At 41.1% G+C, this 25,707-nt stretch overlaps 1 protein-coding gene across 5 annotated transcripts in view; it reads left to right on the top strand.

Annotated features, from left to right (window-relative positions):
• HGSNAT (heparan-alpha-glucosaminide N-acetyltransferase) overlaps nt 1-25,707 on the top strand; it is a 45,180-nt gene that overhangs the window by 2,985 nt on the left and 16,488 nt on the right. For 3 of the 5 annotated variants that reach the window (XM_026485679.4, XM_026485680.4, XM_026485681.4), the window contains exons 2-6: nt 12,550-12,665; nt 19,746-19,882; nt 20,105-20,226; nt 22,961-23,030; nt 25,240-25,309. In XM_026485679.4, coding sequence (XP_026341464.2) covers nt 12,550-12,665; nt 19,746-19,882; nt 20,105-20,226; nt 22,961-23,030; nt 25,240-25,309 — 515 coding nt within the window. Of the gene's footprint in view, nt 1-6,212; nt 7,041-12,549; nt 12,666-13,790; nt 15,533-19,745; nt 19,883-20,104; nt 20,227-22,960; nt 23,031-25,239; nt 25,310-25,707 lie in introns of those variants that run through there. The other 2 variants (XM_057303342.1, XM_057303343.1) reach the window with 2 other exon arrangements.

Here is a 25,707-nt window from a genome sequence, read left to right as displayed (position 1 = left end):
GGGCTCGATGCGGGGCTCGATGCGGGGCTCGATGCGGGGCTCGATCCCCGGACCCTGGAATCATGACCCGAGCCGAAGGCAGACGCTTAACGACTGAGCCACCCAGGCGCCCCTGAGAAAGAAAGGTTTTAAAAGGCAGAGAGGGAGAGGAAAAAAGGAAATTATTAGCAAAGAATGCATTTGAGGCCAGGATGCTCTCCTAGGGGTAATGGAAGGGGTCCATCAGTACATTACCTTCTGGTGCTGACGGTCAAGTTCCAGGTCGCCTGGTTAAAGGTCGCTTTTCTGAGAGGTGAAGGTGCAGTTAGGTTAGGTATTAAGTCTTGATGGGGTGTAGCATAAGTGACTTTATTTGGGGCCTCCTGTCTCCTCTTTAACAATCTCCACCTTTCGATCACACTCAGCTTAACTGAGAGGTGTGATCAAAGTGTAAGGCTCTACCCCCACTCTCAGCTCTGTAGTTCTCAGAGCTTTATATGCAAGTTTGTTGATCTTCGTGTGGTATCCATAGGTCATGTTGTTTTGATTTGTTTTTTGGGGGGTTTTAAAGATTATTTATTTATTTATTTATTTGCCGAGAGCACAAGCAGGGGGAGTGGCGAGGGAGAGGGAGAAGCAGGCTCCCCGCTGATCAGGGAGCCCTGATGATGAGCCGGGGCTCAACCCCAGGACCCTGGGATCATGACCCGAGCCAAAGGCAGCCCCTTAGCCGACTGAGCCACCCAGGCACCCCTGTTTTGTTTTAATCTTTGTGGGATTCATAGGCCACAATTTCAAGGTTTACTGTCTTTCAGTCGGTCATTCTTTGTTGCTTTCTGATGTTTCTATATAAGGAGATCATTTGCATGGTGGTTAGTGGCTGCAAAGATGTACTGAGAGCTTTTGAGAGAATCTAACACACCAGGGAGACTACTACAGTTATTACAAGCAGGCTAATTCCCAATGTCTGGAGTGCATTTCAGAGCCACTTGGGTCCCCAAGACCCAAACCAATCAAAAATATCAAAATCAACTAAGTAAAAAAAAGACCTGTTGAAGGAGTCACCTCTGGAAGCCAGGCGGCTTGCTCCGTGATCCTCTGCCTGAGTTTCAGCTTCCCCAGAAGTGTTAGTGCAGGTGCAGCAGGTGGTTTTGGCCGTAGTTCAGAGATCTCTTTTTTTGGCTTAAATATAACCAAGGGCTCTCCTATTATTAAGAACAACTTTGGACGGAGAGTCTAAGGATCTTCATTGGGCAGCTATTGTCTTAGCACTGGATTTTGCAATATCTTTAAGCGTTAAGGAGAGGTTTCTGATCATATCCTCGTTGACATGTACTCCTAACCAGTGAAGTATGGTCCTACCAGAGGAAGTGAGTTAGAGTCATGAATGCCTCCTGGTAATTCCTTTCTGACTGGACAGTGCAAATCCTGGAGAGTGGACCAATGAGGTGTCTTAGTTCATTTGGCCTTAGTTCTTTTTTTTTTTCCCAAGATTTTATTTATTTATTTGACACACAGAGATAGCAAGAGAGAGCATGAGCAGGGGGTGGGGAGAGGGAAAGACAGAGGGAGAAGCAGGCTCCCTGCTGAGCAAGGAGCCCAACCTAGGGCTCGATCCCAGGACCCTGGGATCATGACCTAAACTGAAAGCGGATGCTTAACGACTAAGCCACCCAGGCTCCCCTGGCCTTAGTTCTTAGCCCCACAATTCGATAGACTAAGAGGCATTCATAGTGGTAACCACCACCGACAAGGACAAACTCTTTGGGGGCACAGATCACTTCCTGCTATGGTGGTGTGGTTAAGGGATTCATTCTCAGGAATCATTTGTATTTGCCTGTTCAAGCCAAAGGGTCAGCGAGGTTTCCTCTTAGCCTAAAATAAACAGTTGTTCTAAGTTCCAGAAGTTACCCACCTTAGCAGTGGCCTGTGAGTTACAGATGATGGCATTATCTTCCTAGGCCAGTGCCAGAGTAAAGGACAGAAAAGGAGGAAGAAAGGGTTCCATGTTTAAAGTATGCAGTCTCGATCGGGCATCTTGGGAGGAAGCCCGCTGCTTGATGTCAGCTCCTTCTCTTCCTATTCAGTTTCGTTGGGAGGGCGCTAGTGCTCGTATAGGACCCCATGTCGGGTGGAGCCTTCTTCACAGCGAGATGCATTTCCGGGGCTTACGTCCCTGAAGTCTGGCTGCTGCCTGGGTGGTAAGGAGGACGTGGAGTCCCTGCCATGAGATTCAAGGGCAGTCTTTGTTCTTGGTGATTCCAATCAGAAGGCTGGGAGAAAATTGCAAACTAGTTTGGAGAGTTGGAGCCAAATTTTTGAGGAAACTAGAATAATTCAGGATCCAGTCCAATTTATAACAGAACCTCAAAGACAGTTAACAGGATTAGAATCTAATACAGACAAAGGGGTAAACATTTCTTCTCTCTACAATTACCCTCATTTTTAATAGTAAAACTAATTTGTTTGCATTAAACTTTGCCTGATTATTTTCTTAAGTGCAGCCAGAATAGTGATTGACCATATAAGCTCTTTATTTTTAAAAGTTGGTTATAGCTTTTTTTCTCTCTTTTTAAGAAAATATTTATTTCTAAGTAAGCTGTACACCCCCCATGTTTTAATAAAACCACTGTTTTTGCACTGAAGATGACTCAAGAATTCTTTCTTGGCTGTTGGCTCTGGGATCCCAACATTTCACAGTAACCTTAGTTCTTTAAAGCTGTTTGGTCATACCTGAGTCTATTCATATCTCTCTCAAATATGACATGCTGGTCAAAGCTTTAGTAGTATAGCCAAGGTTTCAGTGGTGTCTGTTTACAAGGATCAGACTCATCAAATCTCTGTAAATAACTATATGGCCATGAAAAGAATACCCAAGAGCTTTCCAATTCTGGAGGAATTAGGTAGGGAGAAAAAGTAAATGTTTCATCTTTGTTTGCAAAGGTATATCTTGTCAATTTGTTGATACCTTAACAGAAAAGAGAAAAAGGTCTCTTAAAATCTGGAAAAGCAAAATGTTAGAGATCCGGCAGAGTTTTAAACAAGAAGTCATAAAAATTAATAATCCTCCTCCTCGGTTCATTCAGTCCCATGTTATAAATTCTTGTCCTACTTGAATACTGTTTTTCCACTAGTTCTGGAAATTCTTTTCTTTCTTTTTTTTTAAAGATTTATTTATTTATTTTAGAGAGAGAGAGATTGTGTGTGAGTAGGGGGAGGGGCAGAGGGAGAGAGAGAGAGAATTCCAAGCAGACTCCCCAATGAGCATGGAGCCTGACGTGGGGCTCAATCTCATGACCCTGAGATCATGACTTGAGCTGAAACCAGGAGTCGGATGCTCAACTGACTAAGCCACCCAGTCCCCCCCCTCCACTTTTGTTTAAAAGATTTATTTTAGAGTGAGAGAAAGAGTGCACACATGTGTGCATGAGTTGGGGGAGGGGCAGAGGGAGGGATTCTCAAGCCGACTCAACCTGAGAGCAGAGCCCAATGAGGGGCTCAGTCCCATGACCAATGAGGTCATGACCTGAAGTGAGCTGAAACCAAGAGTCTGATGCTTAACTGAGCCACCCAGGCGCCCAATAGTTCTGGAAAATTTTACCCAGTTCAGTTGCATGATCTGAAAGTTATCAGAAACCCCTATTCTAGAGTACTTGTCAGATTCTTTTCCATGAATTTCTCTGAAGATGAAACACATTTGCAGGAAGCTTTTGTAAAAGCATCTGAGTAAAAACAATAACTCTCTGTAAATGACAGAAGACTTAAAAATGCCTTTTGTTAAAAATCTGATAAAAGTTCATTACAATGGAATTGACAAAGAAATTTGGTTATTTTCGTGAATACATACTCAGATAATAACTAGAATTACAGGTGTTAACATTATATCAATACCTATTCAATCTTCAGGAATTTCATACAGTTTCTGGAACACTTATATTAACATATATCCATGCAAATATAATCTAAGAAGGTTTAGCATCCTGTTTGACAACGCTTCCCATGTAATTTAACATACCAGGTAAGCCTATTAAGTTTAACATCTTCCCTTTTATAAGGAGAACAAATCGTTTGAGATATTCCAAGGGACCGTCTGGAAAACCCAAAGCTAGTTCAAGGTCAAAGTCAAAAAGACTTCATTTAGAATTTGGTTTTGGGGAGGTTTGTTAAAAGTATCAAAAAGTTTGGATACTTCATTAGATAGGGTCATAGGTCACTGTGAAATAATACTTAGTTATCCATTTCACCAAGTAGCAAAGACTTCATAAGCAAATACAGAAAGTCAAACAGTTATACAAAGCTGTACCTATTTTAATACTGAAAAGACTCTGGGTTTTTTTTCTAACTAAAAACCTGATAAACACAAAACAGAATTTTTGTTTTCTAGGCAGATTATATTAAAGGTGAAGAAAACCCTTTGGTTATAATTTATTAAGAGCAGACCAATAACCTAAAAGAACTCTGTCCTTTTAATGGAGAGAAAAACCAAATTCTAATTTTGCACAGTGTACTTTTGATATTTAAACTCATTTTTAGGAGCTCCTGGCTGGCTTAAGTCAGTAGAGCATGTGACTCTTGATCTTGGGGTCATGAGTTGGAGTCCCACATTGGCATAGAGATTACTTTAAAAAAATGGGGGGTGCCTGGGTGGCTCAGTTGGTTGGGCATCTGCCTTCAGCTCAGGTCATGATCCTGGGGTCTTGGGATCAAGTCCCGCATCGGGATCCTTGCTCAGCGGGGAGTCTGCTTCTCCCTCTGCCTGCCATTCCCCCTGCTCGCGCTCTCTCTCTCTCTCTCTCTCTGTCAAATAAACAAATAAAATCTTAAACCCCAAAACCTCACTACATCTGAAACTAATGATGTACTGTATGTTGGCTAATTGAGTTTAAACCCCTGAGTTTTAGATCAATTCATTTTCATCTTAGCCTGACTACACATTAAAGTTCCTTTTCAAAGATTCCTTTCTTTTTTACCATCAGATTTTGTCCTGTGTATTCCCTATGTCCTATGTATTCTTTTTAAAGAAAAACCACCCTGATTTTAGGACAGGTTTCCTTTTTTTTTTCCCTCAACAAAAATACATTTCCATTCCTCATACCTTTTCATGAAGGCACACGTGCTACTTTTCTTGCATATGGAAGTATCTCCCTTATTATCTCCTGTAGCTTTAATCCTGCATGTTAATTAGGATCCTTTAGGAACTTTAAGAAGTAAGTAATTGTGAACTATCTTTTACAGTAGCATTCTGTGAGTTGTCATATAACCGGGACATGGGATGCAAGAACACCTGGCTCTGGGGGTCCCAGACAGACCAGGTTCTGCCACTCAGCAGCGACAGAATCCATAGGCAGAGAGACGAGTGGTGTTGAAACAAGAAAGGGATTTATTTCAGTGAGGCCAACACTGGGACAATAGCGGGCTAGTGTCTCGAAGACTGTCTCCCTGGGGCGCCTGAGTGGGTCAGTGGGTTGGGAGTCTGCCTTTGGCTCAGGTCATGATCCCAGGACCCTGGGATCAAGCCCCACATTGCTTCTCTCTCTCCCTCTGCCTGCAGCTCTGCCTGAGTGTGCTCTCTCTCTCTCTCTCTCAAATAAATAAATAAATAAAATTAAAAAAAAAGACTGTCTCCAAAGTGCTGAAAATAACTTCCAGGTGTATAGAAGGAAACTATGGGGCAAAGGTCGGTGGGTGCACACAGCTGGGCAGTGAGGGTCTGGTCGACCACTGCCTTAGAGTCAATCAAGGGTGGTGTCTTGCTGGCTCTGGGCCGTCCTTATTGCTTGAGGGGGATGTTGCAGAGGATGCCTTGCCCTCAGGGTTCCCCCCCACCCCCCAGCCAAGAGACAAGCTGGAAAGAAGAACCCAACAGAAAGTTTGAGGTCAAAATGGAGGCAGCTGAAGTCCTCTTTCAGGCAGACTTACAAATGTTATGACTTCTGGAAATGTGCTTTTTTCATAGAAAATTTCTCAGGGTGGCATGAAGCATGTTTACTAACAGGCTCAAATATCTTCAGTTCTGTAAAAGGAAGCAAAAGTGGTCAAGCCTATATTCAGTAGTTAATGTTCCAACATTTTATCTTATTTGGAAATGATCTGGATATTCAGTGAATTCAACTTAATTTAGCAAAACTTTAAGGTTTCAAGGTTACCAAAAAGATTGGGGAAACTATTTTAAATAATTCACGTAAAAATTTTTTTACGTCATTATATCTATTCAATTTACTTGTTCTTATCAATTATGGTTAGAATACCCATAAAACATCATGATTCAAAAATGACAGACAGCCACTGTCCCTTGTTGACAAATTTAGTAACAGACAATATGAACATATTTGATGAGTAAACCTGGCTAGGATAAAAGTGTCATATTTAATGTAGAAAACTCTAAAGACATACCTATTTTAATTAAACCAACAATCTTTAATACCGAATGTCTTCCCAGATCATATGAACCTGAAAAAGCATTTGAATTAGTTTCTATTATATTTCTGAGATTTAGAAATACTTAATTTATAAGCCAATTAAATAGACCTCTTTACAAATTAATTTTAGCAATTTAGCAATTTTCCAGAGGTAGAGAATGCCACCCATCTACACACATACACACACATAGACAGACAGACAGACATTAATGTATAAGCAGAAACCTGGTAGTTATTATTGTAAAATTTTTACCATGACAGATATGATAATGCAGAACTCACTAGTTTACAAAAGAACAGTTGAATCCTCACTTTTTCTGGCCGATGGAGTAAGTGCAAAAGGTTTTTTAAACAATTTTTTAGAGAGAGAGTGAGAGGCTGAGAGGGCATGAGCGGGAGGGAGGAGCAGAAGGAGCGGGAGAAGCAGGCTCCCAGGCGACGCGGGGCCCAGTCCCAGGACCCTGGGGTGCTGGCCTGAGCTGAAGGTACTGCTCAACGGAGCCACCCAGGTGCCTCTCATGTTTTGCGTTTTAATTTTAGTTTTCCCTTGGCTCTTTAAAGGAATAATGCAGCAGTTTCTCAGAAAATCCCTGAGTCTTGTCAACTGTGAGAGGAGCGCATACGGGGGTCCCTCCTTTGAAGGTAGATATGGGGATGCCTGGAAGATCATTGCCTTGGTTGACTTTGTTCATGGTCACGTGAAGTTACTTCAGAGAGAGGATAACTAGAATGAGCACTCAGGTGAAGGAGGATGGGGGAGCAACAGGGATCACATGAGTTCTATAGCCTTTTGTTGTAGGTACCTCTTCTGTTTTTAATTTTTCATTAGTCTTTTACGATAAATTTTTCAGTGGGGCTATTTTGCGATTTTGAAACCTTTCGGAGGCTTCTGCATTCCAATTAAAATTATGTATCACATTCTGTTTAATTTGGGAATCCTTACCTTTAACTGCACTTCTTAAATGAGCTGATCTAATTGGAACATTACTCAAAATGGCCACTGTAATTCTAGCTTGTCGTTCGTAAGCTTTTGCCATTTTTGTAGATATTTATGGCTTTTGGGACCACAGTTCTTAGACATAAAATAAACGTGCCAGATGGTAGCACACTTCATTCTTTAGAAATTAAGGATCCTGTCTTTATCTTTATTATTATTTATTATTTATTTTTTAGCTTAGCCTTTGAGTTTCTCAGAGCCAGATTAATACCTAAGAGGGATGTGCTGTGGGGGTAGGGTTGTGTGCTGTTTCACGGTGTATGTCATTGCACATGCACAGAATTTTTCTTGAGGTTGGCAGGTGACCTAGTGTCAACCCTACTGGTTCTGTGACCCGTCTGTCCTAACACGGGTGTGTTTGGACTAAGTGGTGAGCACTCCAACAGCTCTTAAACGCTTGACTCGTACTTAACCAATTTTTGTGGCTTTTTTGGCCTCCCCGATTCCCATGAACAGTTAACCTTTCCATCATGTGCGTATTCGCAGAAACCAGTAGTAGTATCTGAGGAACTGAAACTGTAGACATCAGCCGTAACCAAAGAACTGGGGGTTGGGGAAAGTGTTGAACCAGCAAACCTCAAAGAATGGGGCCTGCAGACTGATTCCAAACAAATGGGAACAGCAGCTGCTCCCGACATGGACTCTGGGAAAGGATTCCCAAAGGAGAGCAGTGGACTAAAATGCCAGCACTTTCCAGTGTGGAATCTGAGAACAGAACCGAAAGCTGGGCTTTGGAAGTTTCTGTGGAATGGCCAGTAAAAGGCCCTGTGTGTACCCCCTGCAGTCCCCGTGGAGTCTTGGGCTGGGAAAAGGGCTGAACCAGCAGACCCCAACAGATGGGGATTGCAGATTGGGGGCTCCCCATGGTGGGGAACAGTGCACTGCTACCAACTGTTCCCACGTGGATCTTGGAACGGGATTGAGGACTGGGGTTTTCCACTCAAAAAGCCTGGATTTGTGGACTGAAGAGCCAGTTAGTTCGAGGGCTTGATGCAGAACGTGGAGCACAGAACCAAGAGAGAACTCACCCTCAGCGCTCGGACATGGTGAGCAAGACGGTGAACTCAGAGTGTTTGTGGGGTACCATGCCTGTGTTTCTCATGTTCCCCAAAGCCGTCGGAAGTCTCCTTCAGTATCACTGCTGCCACCAAATCTGTTAAATAACAAAAAGACAGCTGTGTAGGGGCGCCTGGGTGGCACAGCGGTTAAGCATCTGCCTTCCGCTCAGGGTGTGATCCCAGCATTCTGGGATCGAGCCCCACATCGGGCTCCTCCACTGGGAGCCTGCTTCTTCCTCTCCCACTCCCCCTGCTTGTGTTCCCTCTCTCGCTGGCTGTCTCTATCTCTGTCAAATAAAATCTTAAAACAAAGAGACAGCTGTGTAAATTCAAAAGATCAAATTGGCTTTATTCAACAATGCACGAAGTGGGCAGCATCCCACCTAGCAAACAGTGTAGAGAGGAGCTTCATTGAGCAGCAGAAAAGGAAAGGTTTTTAAAGGCAGAGAGGGAGAGGAAAAAGGAAATTATTCACAAAAATTTGCACTGTTTTCAGCACAGTGACCCTCCTAGGGGGAAGCAGAAAGGGCTATCAGCAGATTAGCTCCTGATGCTGACCAGGAAGTTCCAGGTTGCCTGGTTGAAGGCCCCATTTCTGGAAGAAGCTGAAGCCGCAGTTAGGGTAGGTATTAAGTCTGGGTGGGCTTTAGCATAAGTGACTCCATTCTGGGCCTGCTGTCTCCTTTTTAATGGGGGTTAAGTGGTTAAATAAATGAACATTCCAACAATTCACATGAAAAGAAAGTACTGATGGTAAACATTTGGAAGACATTTTCAAACTTGCCAATCATTACTTCAAAACTAAAACAATAAGGAAATTATATTTTCTATACATCAGGCTCAAAAGTGAGGAAAAAATTGAAAGACTAAAAATCACTGGCCCAGCTTCTAGGGAACAGATCTGTCTACCTTCAGGAGACTGGCCTCAGAGGTCAGGTGCTGGTCAGACTGGCTGCATTGTAAGTCCTGGTGGCTGGTTGGTGACTCGAGGCAAGTTGTCTGACCTCTCCAGGCCTCAGATTCCTCGTCCAGAAAGTGGAGACCTCAGTAGCTATTTCATAGGGCTGTTGGGGCCTGGTGCACATTGAAGTGTATGATCTGTGTCACCTGGGAGTGCACAGTCTCCGCAGTTGTCACCATAAATCACTGCTAAACTGGAGAGGCATTTGGCAGTGCATAGCCAAAGCTATTGAAAAAGCTATAAAATTTCACTCCTGGAAGTTAAGGAACTATGTCAAAAGGAGAACGTGTTAATTTTCAGATGTATATAGCATAATTTCTTAAAATAGGAAGAAAGAGGAAATGGGAAGAAATTGGAAATGAAGTTACGTGAACAAAGCAGAAACAACTGGGGAAAATATTTAACCATATGTTCCCGACCCCGATGAAGCTGTGCGTCGGCCGCGTGTGGCCTGACGTTAGAAGTCTCACGTGTTCAGCTTTTACTTCGTTTCTGATTCTACGCCAACCATGTTACATGTATTATCAACCGTAGCCTTCCCAGCGGTCCTGTGAAGTGCACACTACTATGACTTGTGACACTGGGATTTCTGTGAAGAAATTTCTATTTGGTCTCCCCCCCCACCTGCCCCGATTCTTGCACAGGACTTCTCCTCCTGGGAATTTCCTCGGTGAGGGCCAAGGTGTCTTTGTTATGTTAATGAGGTGACCTTCCGCACTGCTCCTGAGGATGGGGCTGGTTGCCCGGAGACCCAACCCTGTGATTGGAGGGTTGGAGCTCTTAGCCCCACAAGGAGCTTCTGGGGAGGGTTGGAAGGCCTTGAATTGGCACTAATGACCGATGATTTAATCAATTGCCTATGTAATGAAGCCTCCATAAAAACTCATAGGATGGGGTTCAGAGAGCTTCTGGGTTGGTGAGCAATTGGAGATTTGGGGAGAGTGGTGGCCTGGGAGGGGACATGGCAGCTCTGTGCCCTTTCCCCTTCTCTCGCCTTATGCGTCTCTTCCATCTGGCTGTTCCTGAGTTGTATCATTTTATAATGTACCAGCAGTCTACTAGTAAAATGTCGCTCTGAGTTCTGTGAACTGCGCTAGCAAATTAATCAAAACTGAGGAGGGGGTTGTGGGAACCTCCGGTCTCTAACCGGTTGGGCAGAAGCATGGGTGTAACCTGCGCTGGTGACTGGCGTCTGAAGGCGGTGGCGGGCTTGTGGGACTGAGCCCCTGTCTGTGGGATCTGACACTGTCTCCAGGTAGTGGGTGTCAGAATTGAGTAGAATTGTAGGATGCCCAGCTGCCGTCTGAGAATTGCTTGGTTGTGTGGGAACCTTCGCCCGACAATAGAAGCTGCGTGCAGAACCTCTAGACTTTTAATTTATTGGTGAGGAAACAGACAGGGTGGGATTCAAATTCACGTCGGTGTAACTTGGGAGTCCCGACACTTAACCCGCCATGTTTTATCCCTGGTCCCAAACACTGCTTCTACTAGAAGAAGCTCTTCAGAAGGATGACAAAGAACAGAGAAAGTGATGGGTGTAACTTTATTTAGTCTAGAGGGGGAAAAGATTTTCAGTAGATTATTAAGAGTTATATATTATTAGGGTGCCTGGGTGGTGCAGTTGGTTAAGTGTCCAATTCTTGGTTTGGGGTCAGGTCATGTTCTCAGAGTCCTGGGATTGAGCCCCACATCTGGCTCCCTGTGCTCAGTGTGGGGTCTGCTTGAGATTCTCTTTCTCTCTCTGACTTCCACTCATGCTCTCTCTCTCTAAGATAAATAAATAAATCTAAAAAAAGAGAATTGTATATTGTGGGTTTTGTGTTTATGGAGAGCTGAATAAGGGTAAATTCAGGTAAACTTTAAAATGAGGGATTTAGATTGGGTACAGTGAAGAATTTCCTGAATTAACCAAATAACTGTTCACATGAGTTTCTGGGGCGCCCTGAAGGAAGATTTCATATTACAAAATAAAAGAGGCTACATTAGGGGCGCCTGGGTGGCTCAGTTGATTAAGTGTCTGCTTTCAGCTCAGGTCATGATCCCAGGGTCCTGGGATCCAGCCCTCTGTCAGGCTCTCTGCTCAGTGGGAAATCTGCTTCTCCCTCTTAAAAAAAAAAAAAAAAAAAAAAGAGGCTAGATTATTACCTTTCTCATTGTGTTATTAAATATTTTTTTTTCTCTCTCTCTTTTTTGACCTAGAAGCTAGAGGGCATATTAATTTCTCTCTCATATAATAGTATAAATGTGGAGGTTGGTTTAAATGAAACATTTTGCTTTCACTTTAGCTAATAGTAGTTCTCTTTGCCTACCAAGTTGGCAGGTGAAATTTAGAATGTTCATGGTCGTGGTCTTTAGGTCATCCTAAGAGCATCTAGTAAAGTGGTGAGCTCTAAGCCTTGGGAATACAGAGCAGTGGGTCTTTCTCCCTTCAGACTGAAGCTCATCTTCTCTTCTTACTTCAAATCTGCTGTAGAAACCAGAAGGAGAATCAGAAGTCAAACCCAAGTGATATAAGGCAGAGCTTCTCAACTTTAAAGGGTGTGCAAATCACTGCAGAGCCCTGCTAAGCGGGCATCCTGTCATCTCCCGAGCTGCACTTGGAGTGGAGTAACATAGTCCAGGAAAGTTTGGGCTTTGGAACCACACAAACTGGGTTTACACAGTGATTTTGCAGAACTCTGGCCGTGCACAGTGATCAAATCCATGCGAGCCTTAATTTCTTCATCTACAAAATGGAGAAAATACCAGCTCATGAGATTGGCATATTGTCAAATGGAAGAGATGTGAAACTAGTAAAGTCAGTGCCCCTCATACTTTAGCATGTGGTGAACATGGTCCATTTACACACGGGATGTGGATGGTGTTAACTGAATCCTCGTCTGTAGTAGAGGCATGTGTGCAAAAGGGCACCTGTGTGTGTGTGTGTGTGTGCACACGCGCACACGCCTATGTGTGCGTAGTTGTTCAGTTGTGTGTTCACAAAGTAAGGGACGAGAGACCCCAGAGCCTCCGAGTACAGGCATTTGAGAAGCACGCCTGTGAAGCCACTGTTCACACAGGTGCACTTTGTCTCTAACGTGTCTTTCAGGTGCTTTTTCTGCTTTTTTTAAACTTTTTTTCCCTAATTCTTACCAGACTTAGATAAAAAAAAGCATGTAGACCTGAAGATGGACCAGGCCTTGCTGCTCATCCATAATGAACTACGTGGAACAAACCTGACTGTCTTCTGGAATTCTGAACGCTGTTATCACGTAGGTATCATGTTCACGCTCACAACTTTGTTTGCTCTGGGTCTCTTTGGAATGATCCTTAATGCTCTCATACCTGAAGCCCTTTACATGTTCACTTCAGTTTTCTAGGTCAGGTAACAAATAGGCTGTAGAAAGAATCAGAAGACATATAATCAGGGAGAATGCCTAGCAGTGAGCAACATCAGTCTCTTCTCTTTTCCCCTCCCCATCTTTTAAAAACTCAGTTCTTGGTGATGAGTGAAAGTGATAGACCATGTTTTATTTTACTCCTCTGCCTGATGCATAACCCCATTGCTGGACCAGAGAAGGAAGGAGTGAGACACCTGGGTATTCTCCAAGGGCAAAGTAGTGAGGACAACGGGGAGGCTCAGGTTGAGGTGTGGCATTTATTCCAGGGATCTGCCCTCCTGATGATAAAGGATTTATTTATTTTTATTAAGTTTTAAATTTTATTTATTTATTTATTTATTTATTTATTTATTTATTTATTTATTTATTTTTAAAGATTTTATTTATTTATTTGACAGAGAGAGACAGCCGGCGAGAGAGGGAACACAAGCAGGGGGAGTGGGAGAGGAAGAAGCAGCCTCCCAGTGGAGAAGCCCGATGTGGGGCTCAATCCCAGAATGCCGGGATCACGCCCTGAGCCGAAGGCAGACGCTCAACCACTGCGCTACCCAGGCGCCCCAAGTTTTTAATTTTAATTCCAGTACAGTTAACATACAGTGTTGAGATTAGTTTCAGGTGTACAATGTGGTGATTCAACAACTCTGTACATTACTCAGTGCTCAGGAAGTGGACTCTTAATTCCCATCACCTATTTCCCCCTCCCCCCACTCATCTGCCCTCTGGGAACCATCAGTTTGTTCTCTATAGTTAAGAGTCTGTTTCCTGGTTTTTGCCTCTCTCTCCTTTTTTTTTCTTTGCTTCCTTGTTGATAAAGGATTTATTTTATCTGAAGGTACAGCTCCTAGACCTTGTTGCTTTTTAAATACAAGGCTACTCTTCTATGTAAAATAAAATATTCTCTATTTCCAAATTGAGCATTTGAATGTACTGCTTTCAAAGGAGGAATTTTTATTTTATTTATTTTAAATTTTTATTTATGTAATTTTTCTTAGTGGGGGGCAGAGGGGCAGAGAGAGAATCTTAAGCGGGCTCCACGCCCAGCATGGAGCCAGAGGTGGGGCTTGATCTCACAACCCTGAGATCGTGACCTGAGCCGAAATCAAGAGTCAGATGCCCAACCAGCTGAGCCACCCAGGCTTCCCCACAGGAGGAATTTTAATGTACAGATTTTCCTCCAATGGGTTGCAACCCACTGTAGAAAATACAGTGAGATGAAAATACATTTAAAACACCTAACCTACTGGACATCATAGCTTAGTCTAGCCAACCTTAAATGCACTCAGAATACTTACACTATCCTACGGTGTATCATTTGTTAACCCTCATGATTGCATGGCTGACTGGGCACTTTGGCTTGCTGCTGCTGTCCACCATCATGAAAAAGGGTCCTTCGGCATATATCTAGCCCAAGAGAAGGTGAAAATTCAAAATTCCAAGTACATTTCTACTGAATGCATATCACTTTCATACGGTCATAAAGTTGCAAAACCATAGGGACTTGTTCACTGTAAATAGCTTTAAAAAGCAAACAAAAGAACCCCCAGTATGGGTACCAACTAAAGAGGGGATGAAGGAGTACGTGATCCCTCCTTGTTTTGATTAAGGCCATTGAGAGCTCTCTAAAGTAAGGTGAAGCAAAGAAAATCTAGAATGTTAAAAAAAACAGCAAAGACAAAGGAAAGATACACCAGCCTATGAGAAGGACCTAAAAAGAAACCTGAAAAAAAATCAATAATAGCTGAATTTCAAAGCCACAAATAATTCAGAGAATGAGCAAAATGTCTTCTAAAAAGACAATAATGGCCTAACATTTATGGAAAAACAAGTTCAGGGGAAGAAAAAAGCACATTTCCGGGTATTAACCATAGGGCAAGTAAAGCATCCTTAGAATAAAAAAAGAAAAGTGGAATCAGTGGTATAAAACAGTGATGCTGGTGACACATCAGAGAATCAACAAACAGAAGAATTAGCTACATGCGACTAGTTCAGGAAAAAGACTGTTAAAAGAGCATGAGGGTGCCTGAGTGGCTTAGTCGGTTAAGCGTCAGACTCTTGATTTTGGCTCAGGTCATGATCTCAGGGTCCTGAGATCAGCCCAAGTAGGGTTTCACACTCAGCGGGGAGTCTGCTTGAGATTCTTTCCCTCGGCCCCTCGCCCCGCATGCATGTTCTCTCTCTCTCACTCTCTCTCTCAAATCTTTACAAAAAAAAAAACCACAACAAAACAGCATGGAGATAATTATGTTTTAGGAAAATGAGTAAAGGAGTGGTAGAGTTTGCACTTAAACATAATTGTAAAAAATGTCCCATAATTGCAGAAAAGACCTTAGCCTGGAAATTGGAAAGACATTTATGAGCCTGTAATGTTAGATAACCAGAAAATGCTATTGAGACATAACCTTTTGAAAATTCTGAACATTAATGATCATTTAAAAATCTTTAAGCAAATATAGAGGCAGACATTCAAAGGAAAGCAAATTATAATAATCTGTATTTTGTAAACCAGATAATAAATATCTGGGAATGGGAGACTTATAGGTGAAGGAAATCAGTTATCTGGTTAGACAATTTCCTTTCCTCTTTATCTCTCTTCCCTTAAAGTAGAAACACTTAAAATCCATACACGTTGAAAAACACATAAACATTGAAAAAATGTGTAGATTTCATAGCTTCAAGACAGCTAAAGATACCTGTGTGTCAGCAAGTGCTTTTGAAAAGAGAACCAAAATTGGAGGAAGGTTAGTATTGTAATGTTAACTATGAGTAATCATTATAACTGACTACGTAAAAATAAGATGAAAATGAGAAAAAAAGAAAAGAAAAAGAAAATTGCTTTTTAGCATCCTAAACGGTATTCCTCAGGGGATCTGGAGGAGGCAAGAAGGGAAAAGCAGTGAGTGGGAGACAGAAATCTGGGCTTTCATTGCAGTGAAGGTGATCTGTTACTTTTGACTGTTAATTATTTTCAGACATAAATTAGAATAAACAAGGCCATTTCATTTTTTTTAACTAGACATGTTCTAAGTATGATAAAAATAATAGTTAATATTACCATATCTTTAAAATATTATTAAAAATATACAATATGGAAAATATATAAATGACAAGACAATAAAAGTAGAGGAAGGAATTCAGGGTGAGCAAGTCTAGACTAATTGCAACAAATACAAACAGATTAACTTGCATAAAAGTAAAACTCAGTTGTATTAAAATATTGTGAATAATTTCAAATTCCTTTTGGAAAAAGGAAAGTTATACATAAATACATTGACTAATAACATATTGAAGACTAAAATCTGAGACTATTGTACTTTAAAAGAATACATCAAAAACAAAAAGACATATGCACTGTTACTTTCATGAGGTCGACCTGGGAATAAGGGGGCCAGTCAGGCTTTGCATTTGCATAAATAAGTGAAATGTTAATACTAAAATAGAAGCACACCAATCAAAAGGCTTGGGATTGAGATGGGCCCCTACAACACATAGAAAGTAATGGTAGGGGGCACCGGCGTGGCTCAGTTGGTTAAGCATCTGACTCTTCATATCACGATCTCAGGGTCGTGAGATCGAGCCCCACATCGGGCTCTGCACTCAGCCTGTAGTCTGCTCGAGATTCTCTCTCCTTCTTCCTCTGCCCTTCCTGCTCATGTTCTCTCTCTTTCTCTCTCTCTCTCAAACAAATAAATGAAGTGTGCCTGGGTGGCTCAGTTGGTTAAGTGGCTGACTCTTGATTTTGGCTCAGGTCGTGATCTCAGGGTCCTGGGATTGAGCCCCACATCGACTCCCTGCTGAGCTGGGGAGTCTGCTTGTGGATTCTCTCACTCCTCTACCTGTGTCCCTCCCTGTGCTCTCTCTATCTCTAAAAATAAATAAATAAACCTTTACAATAAATAAATCTTAAAAAAAAAAAGAGTGGTGGTAGAAACTACAGGACAAAACTGTGGTGAGAAATAAGCATTCACTATTATCAGACTCATTAGGGTTTAAGGATTGAACGGGTGAACTGAACCAGACCGGAAAGTGATAGAGTGGAGTGGTTAAGAGCATGGATTCTGCAGCCAGGGTGCCTGGTCTGAATCCTGCCTCTGTCACTCCCTGCCTGTGAAGATGAGAGAAAACTTAAAATGAGTCAAGAGATGATTTTGTTTTGTTTTGTTTCGCTTTTCCTTTTTTAAGTAGGTTCCATGCCCAGTGTGGAGCCCAGTGCGGGGCTTGAACTCATAACCCTGAGATCAAGACCTGAGCTGAGATTAAGAGTCAGATACTTAACCAGCTGAGCCAGCCAGATGCCCCAATAGATGATTTTTTTTAAAGATTGTATTTATTTATTTGTCAGAGAGAGAGAGCACAAGCAGGGGGTTTTGGGAGCAGAGGCAGAGGGAGAAGCAGACTCCCTGCAGAGCAGAGAGCCTGATGCAGGGCTCAATCCCAGGACCCTGGGATCATGACCCGAGCCCAAGGCAGACACTTAACCAACTGAGCCACCTAGGAGTCTCCCCCACCTTTTTTTTTTAAGAGAGGGAGAGCGTGCGGGTGGAGTAGGGGGAAGAGGAACAGAGGGAGAGAGAGAATCTTAAGCAGGCTTCATGCCCAACACAGAGCCCAATGTGCGGGCTCAATCTTACAACCCTGAGATCATGACCTGAGCCCAAATCAAGAGTTGGAAGCTTAACCGACTGAGCCACTCAGGCGCCCCAAGAGATGATTTTTTAAAAATAAAAGTTACACAGTTGATAAATTACTGATAAATAGAAATTAATAAAATTAGAAATTAGGATATGCATAACCACTGTAATTAAAATAATTATGGTCAAATGAACAGTTTATAAGCTGATAAATTCAAAACTCAAAATGATTTCCTTCAAAAAATATGATATGAAGATTGATTCAAGAAATTAAGAACATAAATAGATCAGCCACTGATTAAGAAATCTGGAAAGTTATAATGAATTTCTCCATCTAGAAATATATAATTTTTTCTACATTTTCAAATAATAAAGAATTACCAGTTTATACAAACTAACCTAAATAAAAGCTCCCTCCCCCCTGAAAATGATGGCTCAATATCTGATTTATTCTGCTGTATAGATAGGGTGTTAATCTTAAAATCTGGCCAAGACAGGAAAAGACATGCAGGTCATACTTTTTAATCAAAGTTGGTGTAACACTCTTAAATAAAATTCTATCAGGTAGAATAAGTTAACATATTGAAAGATTTATTTATGATGACTTACATTTTTATCCCTGGGGATAAAGTTCATGAATAGAGTTCATACATAAAGACAATAAGGAAATTTTAGGGCGAAAATACAGGTTAAATGGAGAGATAGCCAATATACTCTGATACGAAGACTAAACATAGAAAAAATGGTGGTATTTCTCAAATTAATTCATACCTTTAACACAGTTGCTGTTAACGTAGCAATGGCTACTTTATAGAATCTACGTAAATCCTTCCCACACTGATAGGAAAAAGTAAATGGCAAGAAGATCGACGGATGGCCTCAAAGAACAGGCAGTAGGGAGACTTGCTGCACCAAATAAGATGCATTACCAAGTCGCAACCACTTGTGTAGCTGAAAAAGAGAAAGGAAGACAGTGGGCCAAAGTAAATCTAAGAAGTAGAATCTAATTTACATGAGAATTTAACCTAAATGTTACAACTGAAACCATGGGGATGGTATTTAGAATTATTGTATACCATTTGTCAACTACTATGTGGATTCGAGTTAAAAGAACCTCCACAAACATAAAAAATATTTTAAAAAATACATTTTTAAACTAATGAATAGAAGAAATAGCCAGCCAGATTAGTATGTATACTGTATAAGACATTAAAAACTTGTAATTAAAAATACGAGAATATAACAAGATAAAAAGGAAAGCACTAGAATGGGGAAATATTTGAGATAGTTTAAAGTTTAATATTGCAGTATGTGAGGACAGATTTCTAAGATTATATTCAAGGGGATTTTGTGTCTAACAGATGGTTCATACCATAAGACATATAAAATAACAAAAGAATATTGGATTATTTAATCTACTGATAATTTAAAATATAATCTTAATGCTGTGATATCATAAATATTTAGTACATGAACAAAAAGAGGAATGATTTTTAAATCCTGGTAAGGCTAATGAGAAACAAATGTACTGTAATTTTTCTTATTGAGTACTGTTTGGCCACATATAACAAGAACCATTAAAATGATTTTTTTAAAAAGATTTATTTATTTATTTGAGGGGGAGTGCAGAGGGAGAGGGAGAGAGAAACCCAGGCCGACTCTGCACTGAGTGCAGAGCCTAACACGGGGGCTCGATCCCATGACCCTGAGATCATGACCTGAGCCAAAACCAAGAGTTGGACGCTTAACAGAATGCACCACCCAGGTGCCCCTAATAAAATGATTATTTTTTTTATCCAGTAACCTTATTTTTGGAAATGTATTTTAGGGAAAGAATTTAAAGGAATAAGAACATCATGTGTAGGTCTTTGAAAACAAGATAATTTATATAAATTATATATAATATAAATTATAAACATAATTATACTGTGTCTTTAAAAACATAATTTATATAAATGATACACAAATAGATAAAACAAAAAAGCTTGGAAAGCAGTCTAAATACTCACAATTTTAGTATTTAATGGACTATAATGCAACCATTAAAAATTTTAAATATGCAAATTAGGTGGAATCATGGAGATTTACTTGTATGTAATATGTAAAACAATGGAATGCAAGACACCATATGCTGTATTTATTACTTCAGTGAAAAATTTACACATAGTGATATAGGCAAATTTTATCTCAGTTATTGGAATTTAAGTGTTTTTTATAAGGACTAAGGAAAGGTCATCTCAGGAGTTAGGTGGATATTCATATGCGCTGACAATCAGCAGCCTGTCAGACTCCTCTAACAGTTGCTTGTGTTTCTGTTGTACAGTGCTTGTTTCAAGTTCTGGTGAATGTTTCCTGGAGCGGGAAACCTGGGAAGCCTAGCATTGCCGCGGTGGCGGTGAGCACCCAGCATGGATCTCTCCTGCAGCTTAATGACACCTTGGAAGAGAAAGAAGTCTGTAGGTTTGTACCTGCTTTGACGTGACCCTACTGACGCCTGTGGTTTCTGTCTGGTTTTTGTTCCCTATTTGGTGTTTAGCGTTTCCTTCCTTCAGAGTATTTTTTAAATATCTTTCCCAGTCAGCCCTCAGGAATGCCTGTCACTCTGCCTTGATGACATTACCATAATCCAACTCCTTATGTCCTAATCTAGCCATTTTTCCTTATTTTGCCATATCTTTGTAGGCTGGAATACACGTTTGGAGAATTTGGAAACTATTCACTCTTGGTAAAGCAGGCGCCTAATGGAGTCAATGAAACTGCTTGTGACATAGTTGTCAACAAGAATCCCATTGACAGTAACCTTCGTATGTATATGCTCTTTGTTGAATTTTTGTCTTAAATTTGTGTTTTAAAGGTTTTAGTTTTTGAGTACTCTTTGCGGCACTGTGTACTTTAAAAGCTGGATTATATGTTATCTATCTTATTTAGTTATGGTATATTTATAATGTATTGATTGTGTCATTGGTGTATACCAAGAAAATGATGTGATATATAAGAAAATTATACGATCAACATATTCTCATAGATGTTATTTAGTTTAATTATGAAGCATAAATAACCCAAAAAAAGTTAATGCAATAGAAAGAAACTAGAAATGGGGCAAATGACTGTCAAGTATCTTTCCTTGTTTTAGGATAGAGGACACAGTATTTCCTGTATGAGTCTTACAGGGACAGTCCAGAAGTCCCTTAGATTAAGGAGGGACTGTTCATTCTCTAATAACTCCACTGAAGAAAATCTACCAGTCTGACGGGCGCCTGGGTGGCCCAGTCAGTTAAGCATCTGCCTTTTGCTCAGGTCATGATGCCAGGGTCCTGGGATCGAGCCCTGCATCAGGTTCCCTGATTAGTGGGGAGTCTGCTTCTCCCTCTCCCTCTCCCCCCTCCCCCCTGCTCATGTTCTCTCTTGCTTTCAAATAAATAAAATCTTAAAAAAGAAAAAGAAAATCTGTCCGTCTGAGCCACCCAGTAGATAAGATAATAAATCCCTATGGCATTAATAAGTACTGTTCACAGTGCATCTTTTGGAAACCATAGGGTCATGTCAAAAGAATGGAAGAGCCAACATGAAAGGGCCAACATGGACCAGGTTAAGCATTAAAAATAGAATAATGAATGTAATTGATGGAAACCCATTGAATCTACAAAAACCAATGAGTCCCTTATGAAACTTAAAAGAATGGGGGCACCTGGGTGGCTCAGTCGTTAAGCATCTGCCTTTGGCTCAGGGCGTGATCCCAGGGTTCTGGGATCGAGCCCTGCATCGGGCTCCCTGCTCAGCTGGGAGCCTGCTTCTTCCTCTCCCACTCCCCCTGCTTGTGTTCCCTCTCTCGCTGGCTGTCTGTCTCTCTGTCAAATGAATAAATAAAATCTTAAAAAAAAAAAAAAAAAGGAAGAAGAAGAACAGAGTCCCTTCCCTAAACAGAGAGAATACTTTGGTTGCCTCCGGGGGTAACAAGGACACCTGATAACTGGAGTGACTTAAAATTGTTAATTGAAAGGAAGGATCTAACTATTTATCCTGCCTTTCCTGTTTTAATTGTACTTTAGGATAACTAAGTAGTCTGAGATGATGAGGGTAAATTCTTTAAGGAATTATTCCAACTAATACATGTGGCAGAATGGCAGACTATTTCGTAACCCTTAATGAAGGAATTGGTGTAGGCAAAAGTCATGAGTGGATGAAACCATTGCATGAAAGAGGAACTGGCACTGGAGGGCCAGGCTTCCCCCAGCTGAATGTGGGCATCGGGCACATGGTCAGCCACCCCAGGTGCACCTGATGTGGGGAGCAGGAAAGACACAGCACCATCTGTGAAGCATTCTTGCCCCAAAAAGTTGAACTTTGTTAGTCAATCCTCTACAGCAAATTGCCCATTTGCAGAACATTTGGAGGCTAGAACAAGCTCAGTGACCCCAAGAGGAACAGACCGACAGATCTAGAATATGAGACATCCTCATAGACAACTTGTTTCAAACAAGTCTAAATGTGACTAAAGAGGCATAACGAGCAAATAGAAAATGTGAGCCTTGTTTGTATCCTGACCTAAACACACTAACTACAAAAAGCATTTTTGAAATAACTAGAAAAATTAGAATATGTACTCTGTTAGCCAGAGAGTTTTTAATGATATGGTGTATGTAAACATGTATATAACAAAAGGCCCATTTTTAACAATCTTTTAATTTTGGAATAGTTTTTGACTTACAGAAACACTACAGAAAAGCATTCCCATATAAACCTCCCAGCTTTCCCTAAACCCCTAAACTATGTAATCATAGTACAGTCACCCGTATATAATGATTGAAACCAGGACGTTATCGTTAGTATAGTGCTATTAACTGATGCATAGGCTTTTCAGATTTCTCTCTTGTCCCTTCAAGGCCCGTTCTTTGGTCCGGGATGCAGTCCAGGATCCCGCAGCCCATTTAGTTGTTAGGTTTCTGCAGCCTTTCTTTGTCTTTTGTGACCTTGACACTTTTGAAGAGGACTGGCCAGTTATTTTGTTATTTGCACTTGCTCGCTGTTTTCTTACAGCTAGGTAGAGGGCATGCATTTTTGGTAGATGACTCTAGAAGCCTTCCCAATGGGCCACATCAGGGGTTTCACAATGCCAACATGTCTTTTGTGAGGCCTGTGCTTTAGAGATACGTACTGAAGATGGACGGGGAAATGACGTGATGTCTGGGATTTGCTTAAAAATTCTTGAGGCAAAAAAAATGGAGGCAGAGTAGCAACAGATGAAGCAAGAGTGACAGTATCTTGATAATTCTAGAATCTGGGTAATGGGTATGTGTGGGCGTATTATGCAAATCTCCGTTCTTTTGTGTATGTTTGATATTTTTCATAATGAAAATGAGGACTCCCCTAATGATGGGTGTTCTCAAGTGTTTATAGGAAAGTTAGCAGAAGAATATAGGCTTTTCCTTCACTTGTTTTGTTTGCATTTTTTAATTTACAGATTAATTATAGTGACATAACAGCTTCGATGCTTATGATGACATTTTGGTGATACGGTGTTTTCTTTGATTTTTATAGCTGTGTGTATTGCGTTCCTCGTTGGTGTGGCGCTCATCATTGCAGTATTCTTTCTGAGGTTCTTGTTGAGGTAAGCAGTTGTTAGGGGAGGACACAATTGGGGGAAGTAGAATATAGAAAAAAATATATTCAGGAAGGCTAGTTTGATCCTTTCAGTGACCGTTATTCTTTGATTAAATGAATACTTACCTGTGTCCACCATTCCCGGTCCAGCCCAGGGTACTAGGGATTGATGTAGAATAAGAGATGGTCCCTGACTTCAGGAAAATGATAACCTAGTTCGAATGGATCTTTGCCTTCAATCCTCCCGAATGGCTGAAAACAGAGAAAAAAATGCTTGAGAAGTCATTATTTCCAGAGGGATCTCACAGCCTGCCTTTGTAGTGAGTGGGGATGGCCTGGGCTGATCTCACGAGGCAGCTGCTGCACTGTACTGTTCTCCCTCCTGTCCGGCCCTGATCCCTGAGGCCACCCCTCTGGTCCAGCTTCCCAGCTCCTGCCAGCCGGGCGTCCAGTGGCAGAGATGGAGGTTGGGGCGCTGGACCTCCAGACCTCGGTGTGGACTCGCTTTTCCGTGGTTGGGACTGGCAGCTTGGCGAGGGGATTCCTTCTCCTCTCTCTGCCTGGTTAACAGCAAGTCTGGTGAGAGTGAATGAATAGACTGGAAAAGAAAAAGTCACAGATCCAGGCCTGGCAGATCACCTTTCAAAGGAAAGCTCTCTCATGTTTTTAAAGGAGTAAGATTGATGGAATTTTCACATGCTCAGCCTATTAGGGTCTGGAAGGATCACAAGATTTTATGGGTGAGCTGTATTCAAACTGGAAGGAAGAAAACCTAGTCTTCTAAGTCTGCTGCCTCGAGGAAACCTAGCAGCTTTGGGGAGTTATGCGCTCTGACTCTCTCCTTTGTGCATCCTAGAAATGCAATGATATGTAAGGGTAAAAGAACTACTTGCTCAGAAGCAGATTTTTAACCCAACTGCTTTTTAGGGGCAAAGTATAATTTCAGCAGAAGAGTTTGTTTGAATTAAGATATTATCTTGTCAATCTTTTGATAAGATGCAAATACTTTTCCAGTTTATTTCAGTGTTTTCATTTGGTCCTTTTACTATGAATGGATCTATGGTGTCACTTTCTAAAGTAATTGGTAGCTGATCTTGAGCTCTTGCAAAGGGAAGAAATTCCATCTCCTTCCACTGTGGAATTGAAACTCCTTGTAGCATGTGGGTCTGCCTCTGCAGCCCTGCAGGCAGGATGCTATGCTGGCAAAGCGGGAGTCCCTTGTCCCTTGCTCCAGCACTTTCCAGCGTGCCCCCGGAAGTCCAGGGATGTTAGGCTGTATTGGAACCAGATCAGAATCTGAGGCGGTAGTAAGAATATTGGATCTCTCTCCTTTTGCTGGGAGGACAAGCATGTACAAGAAAATTAAATGAATCATGGAACATTACAGCAAAAACTAAGGATATACTGTATGGTGACTAACATAACATAATAAAAGATTATTATTAAAAAAAAAGTGGTTGCTCAGGGCCATCTTCCTAATACTTCTTAGAATATATTCCTACATTCACTGGGAGGTTATTCGTGAGGACCATTAAATTAGAACTCAAAGATTCTGTCATTCTATATTAATGACATTAATAAAAACAGATCTATATAAATAAAAAAAAAGAAAATTAAGTGCATTTCTAAAATTTTAATTTTTAAATATCTTCTCCTTTCACCCCTCCTTAGATGTCTCGATTTTAGTATTTTTTATGTGATGGTGATGTTATCAGTGCTGAATAAAGTAGAAATAGGAGTGAGTTGTGGGGAATAAAGAGAAGAAATAAGAATATATGCATTACATTAGTGGGTCATGTTTAGAGACTGATTTGAACAATTAAACTGGAGAAAAAACTTACGAGACAGAAATTGAACTGACTGATGATACTAAGGACCTTAATTACTGATAATATTTTAAAATGTAATAATAGAACTACAGTTCTGTTAAAAAAAGGGGGGGTTGTTTATCTTTTAGAGCAACAAACTGCAGTATTTATGGGTTAAATGATACCATGTTTGGGATTCTTTAAAACAGTCTCAGGTAGGCAAGGGGGCAGGGGGTGGGAGTGTGGATGAAGTAAGATCCACCACGCTTAAAGACACTTTAAAATGTTTAATTCTTTGACTTGCATAGATTATGAACTTCAAATGAATTTTTTTTCGATACAGTAGCCAATCATTTTGAAAATTCTGCCAAAGAAAATAAATTAACTGAGCTTTTTATTTATTTACAGTTTGGACGACTTTCATAATTGGATTTCTAAAGCAATAAATTCTCGGGAAACTGATCGCCTCATCAATTCTGTGAGTTTTTAGAATGCATCATGTGTGGCCTGGGCGGTTTTCTAGATTTGGAATTTATAAGTCCCTATTTAATAATCTTTATTATCTGGTTTAATTAATCTTATTTATATTGTGGAAGGCCAGGTCGGTCGTGTGTTCTGTATCCTTCATAAGGAGCAGGCAGCCTTCTCTTCGGCTCTGGTGAAGGGCAGCATCCCCTTCTCTTTCCTGGTGGGGTTGGAACTTTGGGTTGCATTATATGCACGGCGTGGAGACATTTTTCTCTCTGCTGGCAGCACTGTTGAATCGATCCAGTTAAGTAGAGAGTGTCAAGAAAAAAACAAAAGAATAGAGCCATCAATATGAAATCTACAAATTGAATGCCTCCTGTGGTGATTAAACATATTACTCATGTTAAT

Source organism: Ursus arctos, unplaced genomic scaffold (genome assembly GCF_023065955.2).
Source record: "Ursus arctos isolate Adak ecotype North America unplaced genomic scaffold, UrsArc2.0 scaffold_27, whole genome shotgun sequence".
NCBI classification, from domain to species: domain Eukaryota; kingdom Metazoa; phylum Chordata; class Mammalia; order Carnivora; family Ursidae; genus Ursus; species Ursus arctos.
Note: the sequence above shows the minus strand (reverse complement) of the source record. Positions and strands in the feature narration are given on the sequence as shown.